Below are 21,280 nucleotides of genomic sequence, written 5' to 3'. Positions count from 1 at the left end.
TGTTGGCGCTCAGCGCATCACAAACTCATTGCCTCTTGCAGACCCCAAACCCCAGGGACCAAAGCATATCGCACCGAACTCATCAACCTAAATTCAAATGCCTTTGCATAGTAATGCAAAGGCATTTGAATCACCACTTATTACATTTCCCCACAAGTTGTGAGTTATATGACCTTGAAGGCCACTTTTGAGTTACATCATGGTGATGAGCACTACACGGCAACCCCTGTGGTATTTTGCAACTACTTGTAATTTAAGGCCCACAAGGTAGCGCCTCGTGAGGTTCTCTTTAGAGTATTACCTACCCAGTAATTATAGACCCGTTTTGAGCCCATAATACTGATTCTATCAAATCCCCACTTCAGGCTGGCCTTGTCTTTACCATCCTGTATGGGGAATATTGCCCAGGCTTCCATGAGCATGGATATTCACTTAAAAACATCTACTTTGCTCTATTCCTGGCTAACTACCTAAGGCATTTTGACCTTGCGTTAAACAAGTCTTGCTAAACAGGTTCACTGAGACTGTAATGATTTGCCATAGGGGACTGTGATCTTATACGCTACGCTTCATTATGCTGAGGACATTAGGTTGCTACATTTCTAAATAGTATTAAGATGACTCAGGGCAGCTTAGTTCGTAGATACTTCACAAGGCCCAGTGGTAGCAGCCATATGCTCAGTCTCGAGACGACGGCTCTTTCACACCATGAGTCCGGGACAGCGTGAATAAACACGTGGTGTACAGAGTTCACAGCTTACAACCAATTGAAAAATGGCCTAGACTGCGCCTTGGTGCCATTAGGAGAAAGAGAAGTTAAAAGTTCACCCTGGAGACACTGAACTCTTTTAACCGAACCTACTCCGTTACTGACCACCGAACACATACGAAGAAATGCCAGAGGAACTTTTATCACTCTAGGTGAGCACTGAGACAACAAGAATCATGCAAAGAGCAACGGAAGGCTGAAACAGGGACTGCCTCCACGTAGAGACTTGTGAGACGCACAAGATGCTAGTACTGGAGAGTCAAACATTATCGAAGGCTTTATCGTTCGCGTTTCCCAGATTCTGCCAACGTATTTACTCTGGAGTTAGGGAACGAAACATGTTTCATTTTTCTTTGGGATCTTGATGCACGTTTCGCATCCAGAGCAGCAAGTTTAGGCGAAGATGCACAGCCACAGCCGCGCACATCGCAGCCCCGTTCTCAAAGAATCTGGAAGATTACACATGGAACGAAAAATAATCCTGCAATACTGGGCTATGGAGCACGAGCAAAATCGAGCAATCAAAACAAAGCCGCAAAGTCAAACACACCCGAAAAAAGAACACTTAGTGAGTCCCGCCCCAGCCCGCAGCCACTGCCGCACTGGTGGCCTCGGGTTTACCTACATCACCGCTTTTCCCCGCGCTTCTCCTCCTGATTCTCGCGATAACTAATTCTCCATGCAGATTAATAGATTAGAGCAGCGCAGCTAAAGTAGGCAGAAATAGCTGCACGACGAAAACGGGTAGCCGGTATGAGCGAGTGAGCGGCTCTTCGTTGCCGCTTGTGACGGTTCTCTCGGGGCTTCCTCTGTTCATGCTTGAATCCGACTACGGCCGTCCCACGAATTTTAACTGGGAATAATCAGTTTTTCCTTTGAGCTTAAATACGAAAAACTTTGTCTCCTTGTACATAGGCTCGGGACCCAGCCTCCTCTCCTCTCGCTCCACAGCTCCCAATCTTACCCGCAGCTGCTGCTTCAGAGCTGCGCCGAGACAAAGTATCACTCTCTTTACTTTTCCACTTTGTCTTAAGCCAAACATCCTACCGCATGGCTTGACTAGGACGGACCTCATAACCTTGCGGTGCTGCGCCACTTGGTTCCCCTGTGTCGGGGGAGACGGAAGCTGGCAGGAGGACACAGCGCACGTGCATGCCTCGTAAAAGGGAGAAAAGGGAATCCAGTTAATATCGGAGGACCCTCTCTGGATGATTTCATGCAGCCGATATGACCTCGCCCTCCTGCGTGTTACATCCAGCCCCTGGGGCGCTGGGTCCAGCAGCGTTTTTAGGGCGTTCAGCAGCGAGAGCCTCAGCAGTAGCAGGAGCGCCAGCAGCAGCAGCAGCCACACTAGTAAGTGGAGCGGCGACAGCTAGAAGGGGAAGGAGTTTCCGCCGGTACAGCTTCACGCTTCTTTTCCCTGTTTTTGTTTCCTTGCTTGTAAGCACCATCGCGTATACTGTGGCAGAAATTGCATCCGATGTACCTTCTTCGGATGACGATAGTTCTGAGGCGAGCGGTGCATCAAGTAAAAGCAGAAATAATGAATCTCTGGCCCCGAAGCAACCACCCCAGCCTGGGAGTGGAGTTCCAGTCCCAAGCGTTTTTCAGGTGTCTTCAAAAAATCCCCCTCTCCCCGTCCTTCTGCCTACGCGTGCCCGCAAATCAGCACCTTCCATAGGCCATCGCAGCATCATTACTACCGTACCTGCAAGGCAGACTGTACCCACGGGAGTCTCGGTGCCTCCCTCAGGAGCAGCGGTGGTGTCGGAGGGGCTGCAACCAAATACATTCGGTCGTGTGGGGGCCTCTTTCGGCAATGTATTGGTGCTGACCGACGTGGACGATACACTGTGGTGTTCGGGCTCAATGATGGCGTTTGGAAAACACATTGGCGGAATCGACAGCGAGTTGACCCGTGGCCTGCCCTATCCAGCCATTGGAACTCTGCTGTTCCTCCTGGCAATGGGTCCTCACACATGCACCCCCAGCGGCCTACGCATTCCTCTTGAGCACTGCCTGGTCACAGCATTCCCTCTACACACCCACAATTGCCCATATGAAGTGCAGCACTTCCCACGCCCTTCACTGCTGCCGCGGGGTGCGGGTGTGCTGTCCGCAAGGGCCTCAACTTCCCCTTTGGCCCAGTTTACGCGACCCCCTTCGTTCTTCAAAGACGTCGAGGCGATATTTACCGCAGGGGCGCGGCATATTTACGGTGTAGCGGCCCCGCGGTGGCCCATGGCTTATCAAAACGAAATGAAATTTGCACAAGTGCTCTCCTCGCAGCATTCGCGGGGTGCGGCTAAGGTCTGGGGTTTCGCAGAGGCTATCAGCAGGGGAGGAACTGCCGTTGTTCTGGGCGATACGGGCGAGAAGGACCCAGAGGCAGCTGCAGGCATGGCCATCAGGCATCCCGATGCGCTCGCAGCCGTACTACTCCATGTTGTTTTCTTAGACAGACAAAGGGAGGTGGAGTTGGCCGCTGCAAAGACGAAAGTGGACTTGCCGAAACACGCGATTCATTTCGAAATCAGGTAAGTGTCTAACGAAAATTCAAACTTTTTGGGTTTGATTCAGTCTAAAGATTCAGGGTCCAGGTGAAGGGTCGAAGGCAGCTATAGCGAGGGTGGTTTATGGTTCAGCGATTACTTGGATTCGCTTCATCAACAATATAACTCCTCATGTGTTTCCATGCAGCGTTGCTGGGCGAAAGATTCCTGCGACACAGCTTGTGTACGAGGTGATAGCGAAAGTGCGAGAGGGGGAGGAGGTTTTGTCACCGGGGGACTTGAGCGACGAAACGGCTTACGCTGCAGGGATGCAGATGGCCGTGGATATACGCAAGCTGCTCACAGCTGCAACAAGACAGCAGCTGCTCGCTGCAGAGGCTAGACTTAAGGGGGAACCCAACTCGTTGCCCTTGCCGCCTCCGTTGATCTTCCTTCACGTTACGCAGGTGCACACGCAAGTTGTAGAAACACCTCAGGAAGCCAGCGTAGCAGCGCAGCTAGCCAGCTTCAGCAGCAAGCTCGCTACAAAGGTCAGCAGGTGGTCAGCAAAGAAGTTTTCGCAGAATCCGGAGCTCATTGACATTGCAGGTGAGTGCGGGTTTTGTACTTGGTGTTGCTGGCTTTGCAGTACTTGCTGTTTCAGCCGCTCATCGTGCAGCGTTCTCTGTTTTGTGAGTCTTTCGAACGGCTGTCTGTGTCAGACTTCGTAACGTGGCGTTTAGGCGTCGCGACATCAGGACTCTTTCTCGTTTTGTGTATCTGCAGGCTTTAGACAGGTGGCTGAGGTGCAACCTGTGTTTCTTCAAGCGCCACTGCAGCGATTGTCACAGCAAGGTGCCCGTTACCCGCTGGGAGTGCCCTTCGCGAGCTACCGCTCGACTGTGGGAGCAGCACTTGCAAGTTGGACTTTAGGGATGATCACGACCCAAGACGTCCTCTCGCTCGTTGTGGCCGCTGTCCGAGATTTGCGCTCTTTGGGGCCCGCCACTCACTGCTGGCAACGAACGCTTGTTCAAGAGATGCTTTTGGATGTTCTGGTGCGCTATCTGCACGTGTCCAGTCGACAAAAGCCTATAGTGCCTATAGTTTTTAGCCTTTATGCTGAGACGGTTACGCACCATTTCTGTGCTTTGTTTCAGCCGTTGGCGTCGAGATATTTGTGATAGCAGACGGTATAACTGTGCAAATGTGGGCGTACGTAGAGTAGACCAGTTCCGACTTTCACATCGGTGTGCTAATGCATTCGCATGTATGCATGCATGTGTTGTGTGCACGGGCGTGCGAGCTTGCATTTGTGCATTATTTGAATTGAATGCATTAGCAGGAATATATATATCTTTTTGCAAGTGTGCAACGTAGCGATAGATGAATGAGGGAACGGGAAAACACGCAGACAGTGGGGCGACGACATGGCTTGCATGTCGCTGATTTGGGTTTATTTGTGTTCGCTTCACCCTATCTTGGTGTGCATGCGAAGCTTTGTCTTTTGTACTTTACTTGCAGTGGGAGCTAACGCTGGCTTCCTTTTTACCTGTAAGTTTTTGCTTGCATTTTCCCGATGCATATATGTTTGTTTGCTCGAGTGTAGGCCGTGCAACACTTCGTGGGGCCACTGGAGTCGCGAACGGATTTGCTGGACGCCGAAGTGTTTGCAGATGCGGTGTCTGCTTTGAGAGCCTTTGAGGGATTCCACAAGGGACACTGTGGTTCGCACGAGAATGATAACGCGACTCCGCTCGAGACGTGTCTAGATAAACTGGAAAGGGCATTGGCCCAATACGCAGCCAACGGGGGCCCCCCAAACGCAGTTCAGCAGCTACTTCCACTCCTTAGTCTCGCATGCCGCTACAGAGGACAGATGGAGCACTGGCTCTCTGCGGGCCCTGAAGAAGTAGAGAGTTTTGCCTTCCTTCTTGGTCGCGCAATCATTTTAGGAACCCCGGCAGCAAGTATCGTCTATAAGAGCAAGGAGGGACAAGAGGAGCCCTCCACGCAACAAGAGCATGCACAACAGCAGAATGAACAGCAGAAGACGCAGCAGCAACTGTTGCTGCGGCAGCCGAATGCGAATGCGCCGCTAAGTGAAGTTGCGCTGTACAGGCTGCAGAGAGACCTGATGCTTATGCCGGAGTTGGCCGTGGATCTGCACATTGATCCTGATGAGGCCCCAAGCTCCATCCCTCCGTCGCTGCAGCTGCACGCCCTTGACGTGCAGACTGTGGAGGACCTGAGACCTTTCATGCAGGATGACTACCCTAATGGCATGGAAGCTCAGGGAGGCTTACAGCAGCAGAGTGAAAGCAGTGGCAGGGTCCCCAGCAGCAGCCGCAAGCGAGATGGCAGTGTCACAGCAGACCCTGAAAATGACGCAGTCAAAGACTATTTGGGGGAATGTCTGCATCGAAAGTCAGCCCCTGTATCAACGTGGGTGGAGAACCTAAGGTCTTTTTGTGTCAATACCAGGGATCAAGCGGGGACTGAAGCCTGTCAGGTATTAAAAACGTGGCTGTTCGGCCCGGGAAATTCTCATGGACCCCAGGTGGACCGCGGAAGCCAAAGACGGTCACGGGCAGCTCTACCTGCTCTTATTCGGGTTGCAGAGTGGAACACAGGAAAACCCAATACAACGCTGGATATTCCCGAGCTGAGCATCTCTCTCGAGCCAGTGCATTATAGACCAGGTAAGAATTAGGAACGATGATAAACGGGTGTCTATGGCCCGCCGCCTTGAGGCAAGCGTAGGTTATGCTTATACATTTGGGCTTATTAGCGTGGGCTCATTTTTGCTGTCTGTCTGGAATTACTCGCAGGAGCGACTGGCCGGGATGAGCTAGAAAAGGCCCACGCATTTAACATAGTCGGGAACGTTTACTCAGCACGAGGAACAGTGAGACATCAGCGGCCGTCTGAACGTGCTGCGTGGCAGCGTCTACTTTCCGCCCTTAAAGTGCTTAGGGACGTTGAGTGCAAGGATTTGTTTGGCTAGTCAGTACATAGAGCGGTGAGGCCTGCAAGGTGGCTCGCGTTTGATGTCGCAGTTTAGCACATTCCATTCAGTGAACGCACTCAGGCAGTTCTGAGCGCGCATGGCTTAGGCGCTGTGGGGAGCTACCTGGGCTTGAGAAAAGCCAACGGGTGGCAAATGCATTGACGGAGGTGGAGTTGGACGGATCACGCAAGGGATAAAAAAGCAGGTCTACACAGCAGACACCGAGGGACATGCACACATGCAGAAAGAAAGACGATAAGGCGGTTAGGCATATCTTTGTCTCTGTGCCAGCTTTGTCAGTTTTCTCGCTGTCCCGAACGCATCTGAAAAACAGCACTCTAACGGAAGGGTTGCTCTGCCGTACATTCATGTTTTCTGCTTGTCTCTTCCCTTCGTCATTTTCGCGGAAGCAACTGCTGACGTTTTCTTGAGGATGGCCAATTCATTGGTCCCATTTTAAAGCGCATTGCCCGTGTAGTTTGAAAAAGCACGAAGCACACAGAGGAGGGAGACAAGCAGGTTTCGGAGACTTGGTGCCCCAAGGTAGAGCCTTGACTGGCTGCTAGTATTTCTTTCAGGGACGTATGCGTAGAATAATAGGCCCCGACTTAGCAAGGACACGCGTAAATAGTGCTCGTAGCCACAAGATATGACAACATGCGTCATGTATAGAATGAGCGAGGTTTGTATCTAGAAGCATACTGATTGCTGGCAGCGAGAGTACCGTAAAATCACTACGGATGGCTGAGGGATGAGACGGCGAACGCTCGTAGATGTGTTGACCTCATCAAACCACTTTACACTGGCAACCGCTAGTGGAGGAAGATTCATATTAGGAGTTGGTAGAGCTGCTTCTAGCAGCAAGCAACGCTCCCAATATGCAAGTGGAACTACAAATGCAGCTTACAACTACATAAGCTGCAAGACCTTTACGGAAAGAAGCGCTGTTGCGATGGCAGACCTCAAACTTGATGGTGCCCTCCGCCGAACTGCAAATATATAGAGGAACATTTTTCCGCGTTACGCATATCAAATATATAGAGGAACATTTTTCCGCGTTACGCATAATTCGCATAATTGCAAGCAGCAGTCCCTTGTAAGGTTCGTCTCCGTCACGACTGTTTGAGTTGGAGGTGCTAAATGCACCTGTTGTCATTTGTGCGCCGGATGCTTAGTACCATCGCTCCTGTTCACCTTACTGTCATACTTCAGCTGTCAACAGCTGGTGAAGGCAGTCCGCGTGGTACATCCGTGAGCATTGCCAATACTCACAGATAACAAGCTTGTCTGTGTCACGTGGAGCTTCATTTTACGCGTGGGGTGGGGTTTTAATTCTAACTAACAAGATATCTCTAAAATTGCTCGAGTTGGGGCTTCTGAACGAGGCTGCCACTTCAACTGAAAGCTTTGTTGAATACTTCTCGCACAGGAACGCCATGAAAGCCAACGATCCACCACCAACCCCGAAGTAGTATCTGCAACCACAGGCATAAATGCTCCTCAGCAGTAGGAGGCTTCTGCATGCTCACATCAAGTGTAGCTAAGCACTTCTAAGTACTTATTTCTAATGGCACACATGGTAGCGGAGAGTGTGCCTAGCGAACCTGTATAAGGACCTCAACCGCGTGCACACAACACATTTACACTGCACAATACGTGTTGCTGAAGCGGAGCAAAGACAGCCCGCACCCACCTCTTGGACGCGACGAGCGCAACGCCATCTGTGTGCAGGAATTTCTCCAATACGTTTGCAAGAGGTTCAAAAGCCTCTTGTCTGTAAGTTCCTTCGGAGCAGAGGATGGCATTGAATTTAACTCCTGGTATGTCAGCTGTCTTCTGTGTTTTACCAACGCTTGTTTCCCTTTGTCGATGCTCCCGTGCTCCTTGCTCTTCTTCTGTTCCGGATTCTTTCCTTTCCTTTAAGCCTGTCACTATCCCCTGACAAGAACAGCAGATCTTGGGGAAGAGCTTCCAAGCGGCCGCCAAACAAAGAGCCCGGCCCTCCAGAAGGCAAAAGCTGCGCACAGCTTGAGAGTCCGTCTGCGTCCTGTTTTCTGCGCCCACTTTGGCAGCTACTGAACTAGCTGGCTCTGTTGCCTCAGAAGAAGGAGCAGCTGCTAATGGAGAAGCTCCAGAGGAGGAAACGAACAACTGATGCTGGTGCGCAGGAGTGCGCAATCCGTCGTGAGTATTCTTAAGTATATTCCACCTTGTGACCGAGGCAAGCACCTTCCACCAAGAAATGCAGAGACACAAGATACAAAGCAAAATGGCAATACAAAGACTTCAATTTACTCCCAGCAAAAACAGTCCCCCCGAAACTGTAAGCTTAATATCGCAACACGCAGGCACCGCCGCTGATATACTGGTATGCCACTTCCGCTGTCATATCCAGCTAAGCGGCGAACTCGCTAGCCAACTAATCATCCAATGTAGCACCCCTAAAAGGATCTAATCTGCTCTTCCAGTGCAGTGGCTAGGCTTCAACCTAGTTAGTTGGCAAACTAGCTGGGCCCTCAACTAGTTAAGCCAAAAGCGATATCTCCTCCTCACTAATTACATAACCAGAGAAAAGACCCATGAGAGCGGACACTGTAGGACATTTAGCTTCCACGTTCACGCGCACGATTATCCGAGTTGGCATCTCCGAAAAGACACATCAGGCACCTGTCTCATCGCTTGAAAACCGTGTTCCATCTGGCGCACCAACCCGTCATTTCAAACAAACAAAACACGGAATATATACTTTTTGCTGCCGATGTGCAGACCCTTACATCCTCATTTAAATCCTGGAAGACCACAGCTGAGGCATCATTTTGTAACGCCCAAATGCCCAGTGGTCCTTGGCCGCACCCTGTACGCAAGCGTCGTACTTTGTGTCCCCTTTAAGAAGGAAACAAGCAACTACTCGCTAGCTGATTACCTTTCCACCGTACGGGTTCAAGCAAATTCGTGCTTTGGTGTGCAAATACAGGTGAGGGTAACACCATCCTTGGACAACACTCGCTGAGCCCTAAAACAGGCTAAGATGGCAGATTTGCCACAAACAGAGACAAAAGGGGCATGGCGTCGAAAACACTCACCCAAATCCAGTACATGACCACCGGTCACCAATTCCCGAGCTCGAATTGCCTCCTTGCTGTCTGCCCTAATCAAAAAGCCCAGGAGGTCCCATGTACACTCCCAAATAGAGAAGCCGCCTTCGTAAACACCTTTCTCTACCTGCATAGGTAGTTGCAGCTCTAGCAGAGCAAAAATTAAAAGCGCAGAGGAGAAGCGGCGGGCGAGAAGGCGAGAATCGAACATATTGCAATCCGAACATGACAGAACACGGAGCATACCGAAGGAGAAAAGCATGCTCGTAGGTGCTGCATAGAAATGTACCCCTACAGGAAGGCAGCAACAGAAGCCACTGAAAGATAGCGGCGCCCCTATGCTCCACAGGAATCCAGGAGCGCACAGGAATACCCATATGCGTACGGATAGTGTTTACAGCATATGCCATCCTTTAGATTAATCAGTCTCTCACCAACGCATTGCTGCTGGCTGTGGGAGACCCCTCCACAATGTAAAGCACCGAGGCCTTGTCGCCAACAGAGGCCTGAGTTCGGTTTTCTTTCGAGACAACACTGCTGGCCTCTGCAGCGGAGTCGTTCTGCACAAAATTAGAAGCGTCAGAGGATGGCCTGAGGTGTATGCGCTGCGGGGCACCTTCTGGTCCGACGCATATTGCTGAAAATGCGGGCGGGGGCCCCCAGCTCTCTGGGAATATCATCTAAGTGATTGATTGAGGTGATGAAATAGACAAGAGTACAAATAAGGAACCAGAAGTGAAAATCAGGCTCTTTTTAGTTCATTTCAGCAAAAGGTGGACCGATACTTCCGACAAACATCGCCAAGGAGCGAAAATGACAGTAGGCAAGACTTCCAGTAACGCAGCTCCATTAAAGCGTAGTTGAGCAATTGTTTTGATTTAATTTTTACTTTCCTTCGTAAAAAGTCATTATCTTCCCTAAGTTAATCTAGCAACGAGCAAGAGATTGCCGGCAGAAATATTTTTCTTCAGGGACCCCACGGAAGCTCGAGCTGGCGATGCCAGCCACATTCAGTAAATGGAGGCATGCCCACCTCTTCAGTGTATTATTTTGAAAAGTGGCATTTCTATTTTTGAGCATCATATCTGGGCAGATAACGCTCGCAAACGCATTCATCTACGGCTTATCTCCAGATATTGTTGCATGCAGCCTCAAGAAACCCTCTCGATCTACGATTAAGTTCTACTTTTTTTACATTCCAGTGGAAGCCCATTATTGAGATGCATTCAATGTAAGAGACTTCAAGGAGAAGATCGCGAATGGGTTGCCAGTTCCTGGTGTGTTTGCTGTGGAACGGCTACCGATGAAAACGCCCCCAGAGAGGCAGATGCGATAGGAATTAATCCGAGGCAGTCTGCCCACTTTGTGCACTTTGTTTACATCTTTTGTCCTCACATTCTATCCTTCGGCTTGCTGCCTGTTTTACTGTCCCCGTTGAGTTTTTGCTATGGCTTCGTGACTATCTTCTTCGCCCAAAATTTCGTCTTGACCCTCTTACGTAGTGTCTAGAAGCGAAATGGCAACCGAAGAGCTTCCTGTTTTTCTTCCTGGAGACTACTGCCCCCTTATTCAGCAGTCGGAAGGCACATCAGCAGAGGCGGCAGCTGCAGCCTCGGCCTCCGCGTCCGCCGCAGCGGCTACAGCTCGCTCATTCCAGTGGAGCGCGGTCTATGTGCACCCTTCACACCTTTCTGGGAAGGATGAAACTCAAAATCATGGACCTGAGCCCGCAGTCGAGGTAGAGGAGGCCGGGCCTTGCATCAAAGCCAGAACGGCCTCCGTGATGTTGCCCAGACACGTCTTACCACCTCACGGGCCTACTTATGTTTGCATCAGCACAAACAACAGATATTCTCCGCGAGTTGGCGACATTGTTGTGGGCATCATTAGCTCCAAGGGCTCAGAGTACTACGGCGTAGGCACACCTTGTAGAAGCGAAATTTTACATGGCAGCCTCGCAGCGCATGTAGCTACCTCGTCGTATTATGGCTCCTCAGGGCTTCTATTTCGGTTTGCGAATTATTATGCTCCTTCTCATCAGCTAAATTCGGCAGCCACAAAGCAGCACCGTGGTCACTAGATGCTAATTATGCTAAAGTGAAGAATGGGATTACGAATGGTTCGACTTCAAAAGCAACGGGTTGATTCATTTCGTTATTTACTGATTGCCGCTGCTGCTTTGATTTTTAGGTGAATATACGAAGTGTTGGCCCGGCCCGCCTAGCAACTGTGGCGGGATTCGAAGGTGCGACTCGACGCAGCAAACCGCAACTGAGCGTTGGCTCAGTATTGCTGGTGCGCGTGTCCCATCTGTCGCCGCTGCTGGGTGCAGATGTCACCTGCTGCAGCAGCAGCTGCAGCAAGCCGTGGACCAGCAATGAAAAGGTCCTCGGGGAGCTCAGAGGAGGTGTCATCGTTGAAGTTGCGATCCCTTTCGCACTCACGTGAGGTCGCTGCTGTCGGTGCTTGTGCCGGTGCCTTTAAGTGCATCCATGCTTGCCGTTTGCTGTTGTTCCAGTTCAGTGCTACTGCTGGTTGATGCAATGACTGCCACTCATGAGGACCAAGGATCTGTGTACTATGTGTTGTCGCAGCTTGCTGTGCCACGACAGTCTGGTGCTGCAGTTGTTAGGCTCCCGACTGCCCTTCGAAATTGCTGTGGGACTCAACGGGCGCGTGTGGCTCCGGGCTGAAACTCCTACCCTTAGCATGAGGGTGGCCAACTGCATCACCGCCGCAGCGGCTGGAAAGACTCCGGCAGTTCTGCAGGCCATCGTAGATGCTGTCCTGCAGCAATGAAAACAGTTTTAGGGTCTCTCACTCTGCTGCACAGTAGCTTCAGCAAAAGGAAAGGGCAAGGTGTCGTTTGCTGGTATGGCGGTTATCGCAGCACACAGGCCGAGCTACAATCATATCCATTTAGAATATACAGGCGTAGTGGGCTGCCCGCAAGCCCGTCCGCGCATCTGTCAAGCATGCAGCAGCATGGCTTGGAGAGGCCGACAGAAATTGTGTGCCGATCACCCCCCCCAAACACCTCGACTGGTTTATTTCCAATCAATTTACTTCGTTAGTTTCGTAGGCTACCCGTGCAGCAGACCCACCGCGGCTCATACACAGCAGCACCCATTACTCTATTGCTATCCGCCTTTCTGCACCCTCGGTACATTTCCGAGAGCCAGGCGCTAGCCTAGATGGTTAATACCAGCTGCCAACTTAGACCCAGCAGGGTTTTCGCGCACTGCGCCATAATTAGCACACCCACGCTATCGTTGAGATGGACGGATTCCATGGGTGAAACCCGCAGATACAAATATTCGTGGGAGTTCGTTTTGTATGAACCCAAGACGTTTACCCAATATGTACGATACAATAAAGAGGAGACTGAACAGTAAGAACTAACTTCGTGCATATGTGGTGGTGCGGTCAGGTGCAAAGGGCGAGGCGGTTGCCTCTTCCTCTCCGTTCCCTTCCGCGGCCACCTGTGAAATCACTACAATCATACCACTTCCTGCCCGCGATCAGGAAGCGGCCGCTTCGTCGCTGAACTCAGCCATCCATCTTCATCCCTGAGACCAGGCAAAGCCCAAAGGCCTTGTCGTGCCTTCCCCACAACCACAGGCATGAAACGCGATTGGGTATTCACGTTTGCCTTATCCAAACACAAAACAGATACGTCACCCGAAATCTCCTATCCCTAGCACACCTAGGCGAGGAGGAGGCATCACGCAGCAGCCGCGCCTCCTCTCAAGTTCATGCTCCACTCAGCGCAGTGGTGGTTGTGCGGCCTCACTGGCCCCACAGCTAGAAACTTGACTGCGGTCAGAATCCAATGGCCCTCGAACTATGCAATCCTTGCCCTCTACCTCGCACATCTGTACTGCGGGGACGGACTGCACGTCGTCAGCTGCACGCTTAACTAACTGTCCCGTGGAGCACCAACCGCCGCTGCTGTTGGCTGTTTCTTCCCGCTGCATTGGGGGGGACTTTGTCGCAGCAGACGCTTCGGGTGTGCAAGGAGGCGACACTGACTGGGAACTACCTGAACAACATCCAGTCGACCCAGACGAAGAAGGGGAGCAACAAGTGTTCACGCATTGCTGCTGCAGCGCCTCCCCACTGCTGCTCGTGCAAGACAGTTGCCCAGGAGTATCGCTACTGCTGTTGCCATCACCGTTGCTGCTGGGTCCCTCAACCGGAGCCGCAGAGTGCTGATGCTGGTTGTTATTCCAGCCCAGTGCACGGGGTCTACCCGTCGCCGCAAAAGGGGAGTCCAAGACGAGTCTAAAGTACTTGTCAAATTCACACGGCATGACGTGCAACCTGAAGTGCAGCATACGTAGTAGCGTCGCTTCAAGGTGGTTCATCTCCTGCAGGGGTAAGCCCCCAACTTTCGCGTAGTACGCGTTCGAGTAGAATGTGTCGTCCGCAAATTTGACGGCAACCATTAGAGCTGTGACCGCCAGACGGTGCAGGTTGAGGGGACACAGCCAAACATGATTGTTCATTTGGAGCAGCCGGTCAATGTAGACCAGAGCCAGCACAAAACACTCCCCACTGCACTGAAAAAAACGGGCCAGACGTTCCAAGTAGTCAGGCATGCTTATCATAGGCTCAGTGGCGCTGAGGAAGCATGGGGCTCCGCATCCTTCGGAGCTGTTCTGCATCCCGAGGTGCTGTAAAAGAGAAGCTACTGAAGCAACAATGGACGCGTCAGCCGCAGACACCTCAAACAAAGGCTTCCTCGAGGGACCTCGACCACCCGCAACTGCGGCGCAACTGCAGTTTGAGCAGCGGCGGCAGTTCGCCCCATGGGAGCAGTCTCGGGATGCCTCCACAATTCGTGACGCGTGGACCCCATCCCGTGTCTCCGCGTGGCCGAAACCATGCCGTAGAGGGTTGGCTGTGGGGACCCCTTCAGCATGCAAGGGAGCCCGCACCCCGACGGCCACAGCTGGTGGGGTCATCACCTACAAGTGGTGAGAACGGTTTTTTTGGCGGCTTGAACCAGAACAGTGGAAGCTGTCTAGTGAAGACTCATCAGATCCAACTAATAAAACGAACCTTGCAAGGAGGGAACAACTTCTATGCCTCCACCGAAAAGGTTCCAGCTGGCGGTGTTATGCAATGTGCCGTACACAGGTGCAAGCAGTCGAACTATAAGGGAACACGCAAAGGATCCAAACGGCACTCTAAATCAAAATTTTCTAACGTAGTGCACGTGGAAGCAAGAAGAATACTGCTTGAAACCCTCAGTCGCTCGAATTCCGTGAACAAATGAGCAACCGTCACACTTCAGGCGAGCCATTTCATGGACGCGATGTCACGTTAAATACAGCGACCACTTTGTAGCAATTCGCAATTCAAATCCTACTAGTTTTCTCAGTTCCGCGGCGACGGCGTCTCCTGGCCTCTTCTAGGCCCCCAGTCAGCCTGCAATGAATTCCTGGGTCGAAAAAGGTCCTTACGGAAGAAAAATGCGACAAGCAGGAGGATAAAGAAGCTTCTACAGAAGGAAATGATGCACATATGCAGAAATAAGAGGCTTCGTGACAATGAAGCCCGTCTCCGTCAGGTCAAAAACAGGTGTCTATACCCCAGAATGTGCTGCAGTACGGCAGAGTACACGGGAGCGGCAAGGAGAGAACGAACTGAGCGCCGCCAGCCAGAGAAAAACCTGGTATGTGTGACGCCAACAAAGAAGTGAAACAAGTTAATTCAAAGGAAAGCAGGAGGCAGCAAACACGTCGCCCCCTTCGTGCCTGCGGATTGCACAGACGGAAGGCACACCCGAGAGGGAATCACGGGTTCAGCCAGCAGCCGTGCTGCTGGTGATAAATATATACAAATGAGCTGCTAATCTGGCTAAACCCCACAACGAACTCCCGCTGATCTCCCACAGAATCTCCCCGCAACACAGCATGGGCTGGAATGGAGGGCATGCGAGGGGAAACCGACAGAGCTTCGCGACGGTTTGCTGTCACTGGTTGCCTTTACCCCGGTTTCTGGCACTACCTGTAGCTTTGCACCAAGTAAAACTTTATTTTTTCTGTTGATGCTTGAGGCTGAACGTTGCTTTATTGTTGTGGATTTTTTTATAGCAGATTCTTTAACGCACTTACTCTTGGGATGCTGCAGACCGCTGCCTGGCCTGCAAGCTGCTCTGTACAAAATAACATTTTGAGAATCGGAAAAGCGGATAGGGCCTGCCGATTATTGTACACACAGATTCTACATAACTATGCATGGATTATTCTTGTGTAGGTAGCACACTTCGGCAGGTAATGAGGTGGTGCTGAGGTGCCGTCTACAGTCATATGGACCTTGTGCACAACGTGGCCGATACAGCACTTCTAAATACCGAAAATGAGGTGCCTGAAATGACAACTTACTGGGGCTTTACATAGTATTTGGATGCAGCGGATGGGTGGGAGCAACAGGCAGGTCTCCAGCAAGTACTGCCTTATGCCACGCTTCACATGGCATCCCTTGTGCGTTGGCGTGAATGCTCTGCTCTTTCAGGGAAGGTACTGGTCTTAAATAAAGTGTTAGAATGGCAAGTAATGTTTTGATTGTCTCTTTTTGCGTAGTATTTGTAGTGGCGCCCCCTAAAGCTTCACCTGTATTCTTCAGGGATGTTGGGCTTGTATAGAGACTTTTGCAGAGCGCGAGCTTCTCTGTATCTTTCACTCTATACGATGATTTTACTTACATCTTCTGATAGTTTTGGCGGCACAGCTCATCAAAAGGGAATTAAAAGAGTGAAATTCCGAGGAGCACAAAAATTGCGGAATTGCAGGAACAGCCTTGAGGGAGTTCCTTCAGCGTCTTGGCACTGCAGATTATGGGGCATACCCCGCAGATAAGGGTCAACGACAGAGGTTGACGGACCCGCCATGTCTTCAACAATAAGTAGCTACAACGAAGTCTCAAGTGCGCAATTTTCCTGTGGAAGCACGACGTGCCATGTTCCTGCCCACTATGTTTTTTCCTTAGATTTCAGGCCCTTATAAAAAAACACGGTCTCTGATGGAAGCGTATATAGTTTATGGTCTTGTTCTGAGACCTTCCTTACTAGCTAGCGCCTTACCCACTTTTACTCTCCTTGATACTAAGAAACGTGAGATGATGGCACCAAGCATTTAAATATATGACAAGCAACTCACTCTTCACTGGAAAGTGCCGACCACGCTATGCGCTCTAGACTTTCATATACAGCGCATTCTATCCTAGTCGTCGGCAGAATATCACAGTTTGTGCTGAAGTCTAGGGAAAAGTTGGATCATAATCGCATAAGCTGCTCGTCTCAGGTTCCTAATCTTAGGAATGCCATCGCCTTTTTGGAAGTTTTGGAAAGCAATGCTGCATCATCTTCTTGTTCCTGCTGTCTTTCCTAAACTCCAATGCTTGTCAAGATGCCGCCGGCAGCAGTCGATAAGTTCTGTGGGAGATTGACAAAACTCTCCCTTCACACGATTCACTAGCTAGTACAGCATGTGAACCCGGAGAATCTTACTGGAAAACGAATACGGAGAGTAGCAAACAGAGAGAGCAGCTACCACAGAAGCGACGATGGCTATGCGTGCAACTTCAGCAGCAGCCGTAGGCAACAGTAGCGACTGTGGGGACAACAACGGCACAAAATCGCACTAACAGCAACAACGAAAGTCGCAAAAATAGCAGCAGAACAAACGCAGTACACCAAAAGCACACAGAGTAAACGCAGCAGCCACATCGACAAGCCGAACAAGCACCGAAGTAACAGCAGAAAATAGAGCATATCGGAGCGACTGGCACTTTTTCTATGTCCGCTGGCCTGGCACTGTAGCAGGACCCGCACTGTACAACGTCGCATTTTGCGCCGAATTTTCCCGCAAAGCAACACAGGTGATAAGGATTCATCGTGGGCAGCTTCCGCTACTCTCGAGTATACCGAGCTCAACTGCTGGCTGCAGCAGGAGGCCCAGAAGGTACATACTCAAAGCGCCTGTTTCCGGACGGCTTACCCGCTGTGCAACCACCTAAACCGACAAATGACCTTCAGATATCACTATTACGAGGCCAGCTGCCTACGAAAGCATTCGGATATTGCATGCCGCCCAATCTGTTCAATGTCCACAAGCAAGACAGAGCTAATCTATGAGCTAGTAGGTGAGCATATCCTATTTATTCCCCCATTTATGCTCCAGCCATCATGACTGACACGCTTGGTAATATTTTTATCAAACGGACAAATCGTATACTGCTGAGTTTTCAAGCCATAAATGCTTTTACAACTATCCGTGATTCTCATGTTCCTTTTAATCGAACCACGGAAAAGTGGTGCGAAGAACTTCGTACTTTTCCGCGGTCCATTTTTAGGCTGGCCTCCGTCAAATCGAATGGTCCAGTGGTCCCTCAAATCGAATGGTCCGGTGAAGGGCAGTTTTCCAATCATCCCTAGGACTCTTCGAGTATAAAGGTAGGCTTTCCAGCGTCAAGCTTTCTCCTGCTACTTTTCAACGTGAATTTAGCATTTTTTCCGGCTTTTACTATGACAGGGTGTCAATGTTTACCTTGACGGTGTGCTGATCTAGAGTCTCAGCGTCACGACATGCCACCTGTAGTGCACAGACACTGTAGTACACTGCGTTCTCTGCAGCGTCTACGATGCTGCACTGCCTACAATTCGGGCGTTCTAAGAAATATTCTCTACTACCGACGCATCGGTCGCGTAACGTCTACAAATATATTAAAAGACCGTTTTGTTTCGAGTTCTCAAACCCATAGTTTCATAAAAGTCATTTCTTCTTGTTCTTGCTTTGCTGGTCCGGTGAGGATGTGACGCGCACCGGTGCCGGCGTTGTCGGCAGCCAGAGCATTCGCAGGCATTTCTAGCCTATACATGTTAGTTTGCTGATAAATTGCATTTGTATTTCACTAGTAAGAGGTTACAGCTCTCAATCCGCGTCTGAACTTCACAACCGCCTATAGGTCATCAGTTAGCTATGCTCTATAGGTCACCAGCAAGCCCCATTGTGTCTGCGCACTACAGGCACTAGAATAGGGCTTGCTGGTGACCTATAGAAGATAGCTCGCCTGTGACCTACAAGAGGTCACAATACAGTACAAAGACAGGACCCTTTTACTAGGATTGAAGTAAGCCAATTTGTCGGCAAATTAGCGTGTATACACTAGACGTGCCTGAAAATACCCGGAGAATGGGACTGGCGATAGCGCCGGCACCGATGCAGGCCTCCTCTTCATAGGGCCTAGGAGGCGAGAACACCGAGTGGGGGGGATTTCAGGAGAACAGATTTTGAAAAACTATGAATCAACGTATTTCGTGATATTTGGGCTACTGTTTCAAGGAAATGCGCCGTAGGTAGACGGTTATCGTAGGGCCCTTCTCGAGGGGGCAGGTAGCAGCGTAGTCGCAGCAGTAGGTGCTGTGCAATACACCACCAGCTCCTGCAACGAATTCACGGCATTCTCAAGAGTCAGCTCTACCTTAGGTTTCCCAAATACAATTCCATGAAAAGAAGAGCATGTCAGCTTTGATTACACTGCCAAAATCCAGAGTATAAAGCCCGAAGCAGACAACGTAAAAACGCTTTTTGCATTGCCAGAGGCGTTGACTGACGAGGTACATCTACTATTCATCGGTCCTGCAAACTATTGCCGCATACTCATTGGCTCACACTACGCCGGCATGTCAAAACTTCTCACTGATGTCACTAGCAAGGGAAGTCCCTTCGCGTGTGTAGAGCACCAAATGCAACGTGATCACGTAGGGCAGGGCCCCTGCGGGCAGGGAATAGCTTTCTTCAGCCTCAATAAACATTCCTATCGGTCAGGGTTGCTTGCCCACACTGCAGTATAGGTAAGAACTTGCGTTCACTGCCACAGTTTCAAAGTTTTAGTCACCGTACTGCGCCTGTGTATTACCGGAATGTGGCGAATTCGCAGCTTGCAGTCACACAAAAGCCATCAAGAATTCTCCAGCCATTAATTAGTCTTTGTCTTCGCTGGAGTGACCCCAGTCTGGATTGCATCATTGACCCACCCATCAGCACTTCAGGCAATGCCTCTCCTTTAGTGTTTGGCTGGGCAAGATGGTCCCATTTATTCCTCCTACGAAGACCCCAACAGCACAGATGCCGTTGAGCTACTTGCCAACACACTTCACAGTCACAGCTCCCCGGAAATCCCCACATCTGATCGAGCTTTTGATGGCAGTCTGACATATTGCAGTAGCTGCGCACCAGATTCAACACCAAGCGAGCCATACCTTGTTCTCCTTCCCACCGAAGGGCAAACTAAACGCGTGAACTGTACGTTGGAAAAAGTGTTTTGGAGTTATAATTAGTACGACGAGCGTGACTTTCAGATTCGCCTTCCAACCTCAGAACTGGCTTCCAACACAAGCTACACTTTCACGACGTTTCTCTGTTTGACGCCATAACCTACCAGAGCCCTCTTACGGAGGCCAATCTCAATATTGTTAGATGTTCGACACCCACCCTCAGCCTTTCTATGATTAAATTCTTTCGCAGTTCTGTGGCTGCAGTCAGAGACATGGCCTACATGTCAAATGACAACAACAGATATACGAGACTTCAAAAGGCCTGCAGCCGAGTAAGCTGTAGAAGTATAGGTCTGGCTCAGCAGCAAAGACTTATCCGCTCTCGAACCACACAGCTGTAGGCCCTTCACCCAGGCCAAACGTGTTGGCGCGGTGGTCCATTCCTGCTATGGCTTTTTTCATTCATCGCACCTTGAACTCCTCGACGTCATAGCCTTAAGTTGGTCAGAAGTGAATCCGCTGTTGTCTGGCTTTCCGTTATCGGCGGTGCCTGCAACGCTGCTCATCAGTAAGGGGCCCAGTACATTTTGGATCAACGGGACGCAGGCGACGGTACCTGGCACCTCGTTAACTAGCGGGAGGATCTTGAAGATTATTTTATGTGAGAACCCGCCCACAGCCTCACCGGCGTCGCTGTTCTCCTACGCGCAATGCAACGCCTCATGCGGCGAGCCATAGGTGTAGTACTGCGTTCTGTACAGCGTCTACGATGCTGCATGACCACAACTCTGGCGCTCTATGAAATCTCCTCTTCTACAAACGCATCAGTCTCGTAACGTCAGAAAAATTATCAAAAAGATCATTTTGATTCAAGTTCTCAAAATCGGATTTCGTAAAAGTCATTTCTTATGATTCTTGCTTTGCTGGTCCGGTGAGTATGTGACGCGCGCCGGTGCCGGCGTTGTCGGCAGCCCCAATCTTAGGGCATTCGCAGGCATTTCTAGTTTATACATGTTAATTTGCTAATAAATTGCTTCTCTATTTCACTAGTAAGAGGTTACAGTGCTTAATCCGCCTCTCAACCTCCTAATCGCTTATAGGTCATCAGTTAGCTATGCTCTATATGTAGTGCGCGGCGCCTACTGCTGTGACTACACTGCTTCCTGCTCCTCGAGCGGGCCTACAAACTACGCCTAGCATAGCCCCATTTCTCGGACACTATAGCTTTATTCCATCGAAATACAACAGTTCTTAAGTGTTTCAAATCTGTCTGTTCGATTCGCCCCACTCTGGGAGCTCGCCTCCTAGGCCCTATGGGGAGGAGGCCCGCACTGGCGCCGGCGCTATCGCCAGCCCCAGTCTCCACACAATTTCCGCGCATTTCACGTATTCATTAGAACTAATAGACAGTTTTTCTTATTTTAATCCTATTGGGAGGGTCCTGTCCTCCTCCAGTGTTGCGGCCCCTTGTAGGTCGCTAGCTAGCTATCATCTCTAGGACACTAGCCAGCCCCATTGTAGTGCCTGTGCCCTACAAGTTCCCCCCTTGCCGGACTGAAGAGACCTACCCCAAAACACATTATTTTTGCCTTTTCAATCTCTGTGCTCTTCTAAAGCTGACGTCGTGAG

General features: G+C 50.5%; 4 protein-coding genes across 4 annotated transcripts; 2 read left to right on the top strand and 2 right to left on the bottom strand.

Moving 5' to 3' along the window:
• Positions 1-1,996: 1,996 nt before the first annotated feature.
• Positions 1,997-6,268, top strand: ENH_00017110 (hypothetical protein, conserved; the record flags this gene model as incomplete). Its single annotated transcript, XM_013579235.1, has 5 exons — positions 1,997-3,306; positions 3,470-3,870; positions 4,048-4,319; positions 4,871-5,963; positions 6,093-6,268. The coding sequence occupies 5 exons, from the start codon at positions 1,997-1,999 to the stop codon at positions 6,266-6,268; spliced, it is 3,252 nt and encodes a 1,083-aa protein (XP_013434689.1).
• Positions 6,269-7,580: 1,312 nt separating this feature from the next.
• ENH_00017100 (hypothetical protein, conserved) lies at positions 7,581-10,046 on the bottom strand (the record flags this gene model as incomplete). The annotated part of the gene is made up of 3 exons (XM_013579234.1): positions 7,581-7,746; positions 7,965-8,500; positions 9,801-10,046. 3 exons carry the CDS (start codon positions 10,044-10,046, stop codon positions 7,581-7,583), a joined length of 948 nt encoding a protein of 315 aa, XP_013434688.1.
• Positions 10,047-10,882: 836 nt separating this feature from the next.
• ENH_00017090 (hypothetical protein, conserved) lies at positions 10,883-12,165 on the top strand (the record flags this gene model as incomplete). The annotated part of the gene is made up of 3 exons (XM_013579233.1): positions 10,883-11,281; positions 11,557-11,810; positions 11,961-12,165. The coding sequence occupies 3 exons, from the start codon at positions 10,883-10,885 to the stop codon at positions 12,163-12,165; spliced, it is 858 nt and encodes a 285-aa protein (XP_013434687.1).
• Positions 12,166-13,130: 965 nt separating this feature from the next.
• Positions 13,131-14,333, bottom strand: ENH_00017080 (cyclin, N-terminal domain-containing protein, putative; the record flags this gene model as incomplete). Its single annotated transcript, XM_013579232.1, has 1 exon — positions 13,131-14,333. One exon carries the CDS (start codon positions 14,331-14,333, stop codon positions 13,131-13,133), a length of 1,203 nt encoding a protein of 400 aa, XP_013434686.1.
• Positions 14,334-21,280: the final 6,947 nt, after the last annotated feature.

Source organism: Eimeria necatrix, genomic scaffold (genome assembly GCF_000499385.1).
Source record: "Eimeria necatrix Houghton genomic scaffold, Enh_scaff155, whole genome shotgun sequence".
Classification (NCBI taxonomy): domain Eukaryota; phylum Apicomplexa; class Conoidasida; order Eucoccidiorida; family Eimeriidae; genus Eimeria; species Eimeria necatrix.
The sequence above is the reverse complement of the archived record's forward strand: the minus strand, read 5'-3'. Positions and strand labels throughout refer to the sequence as shown.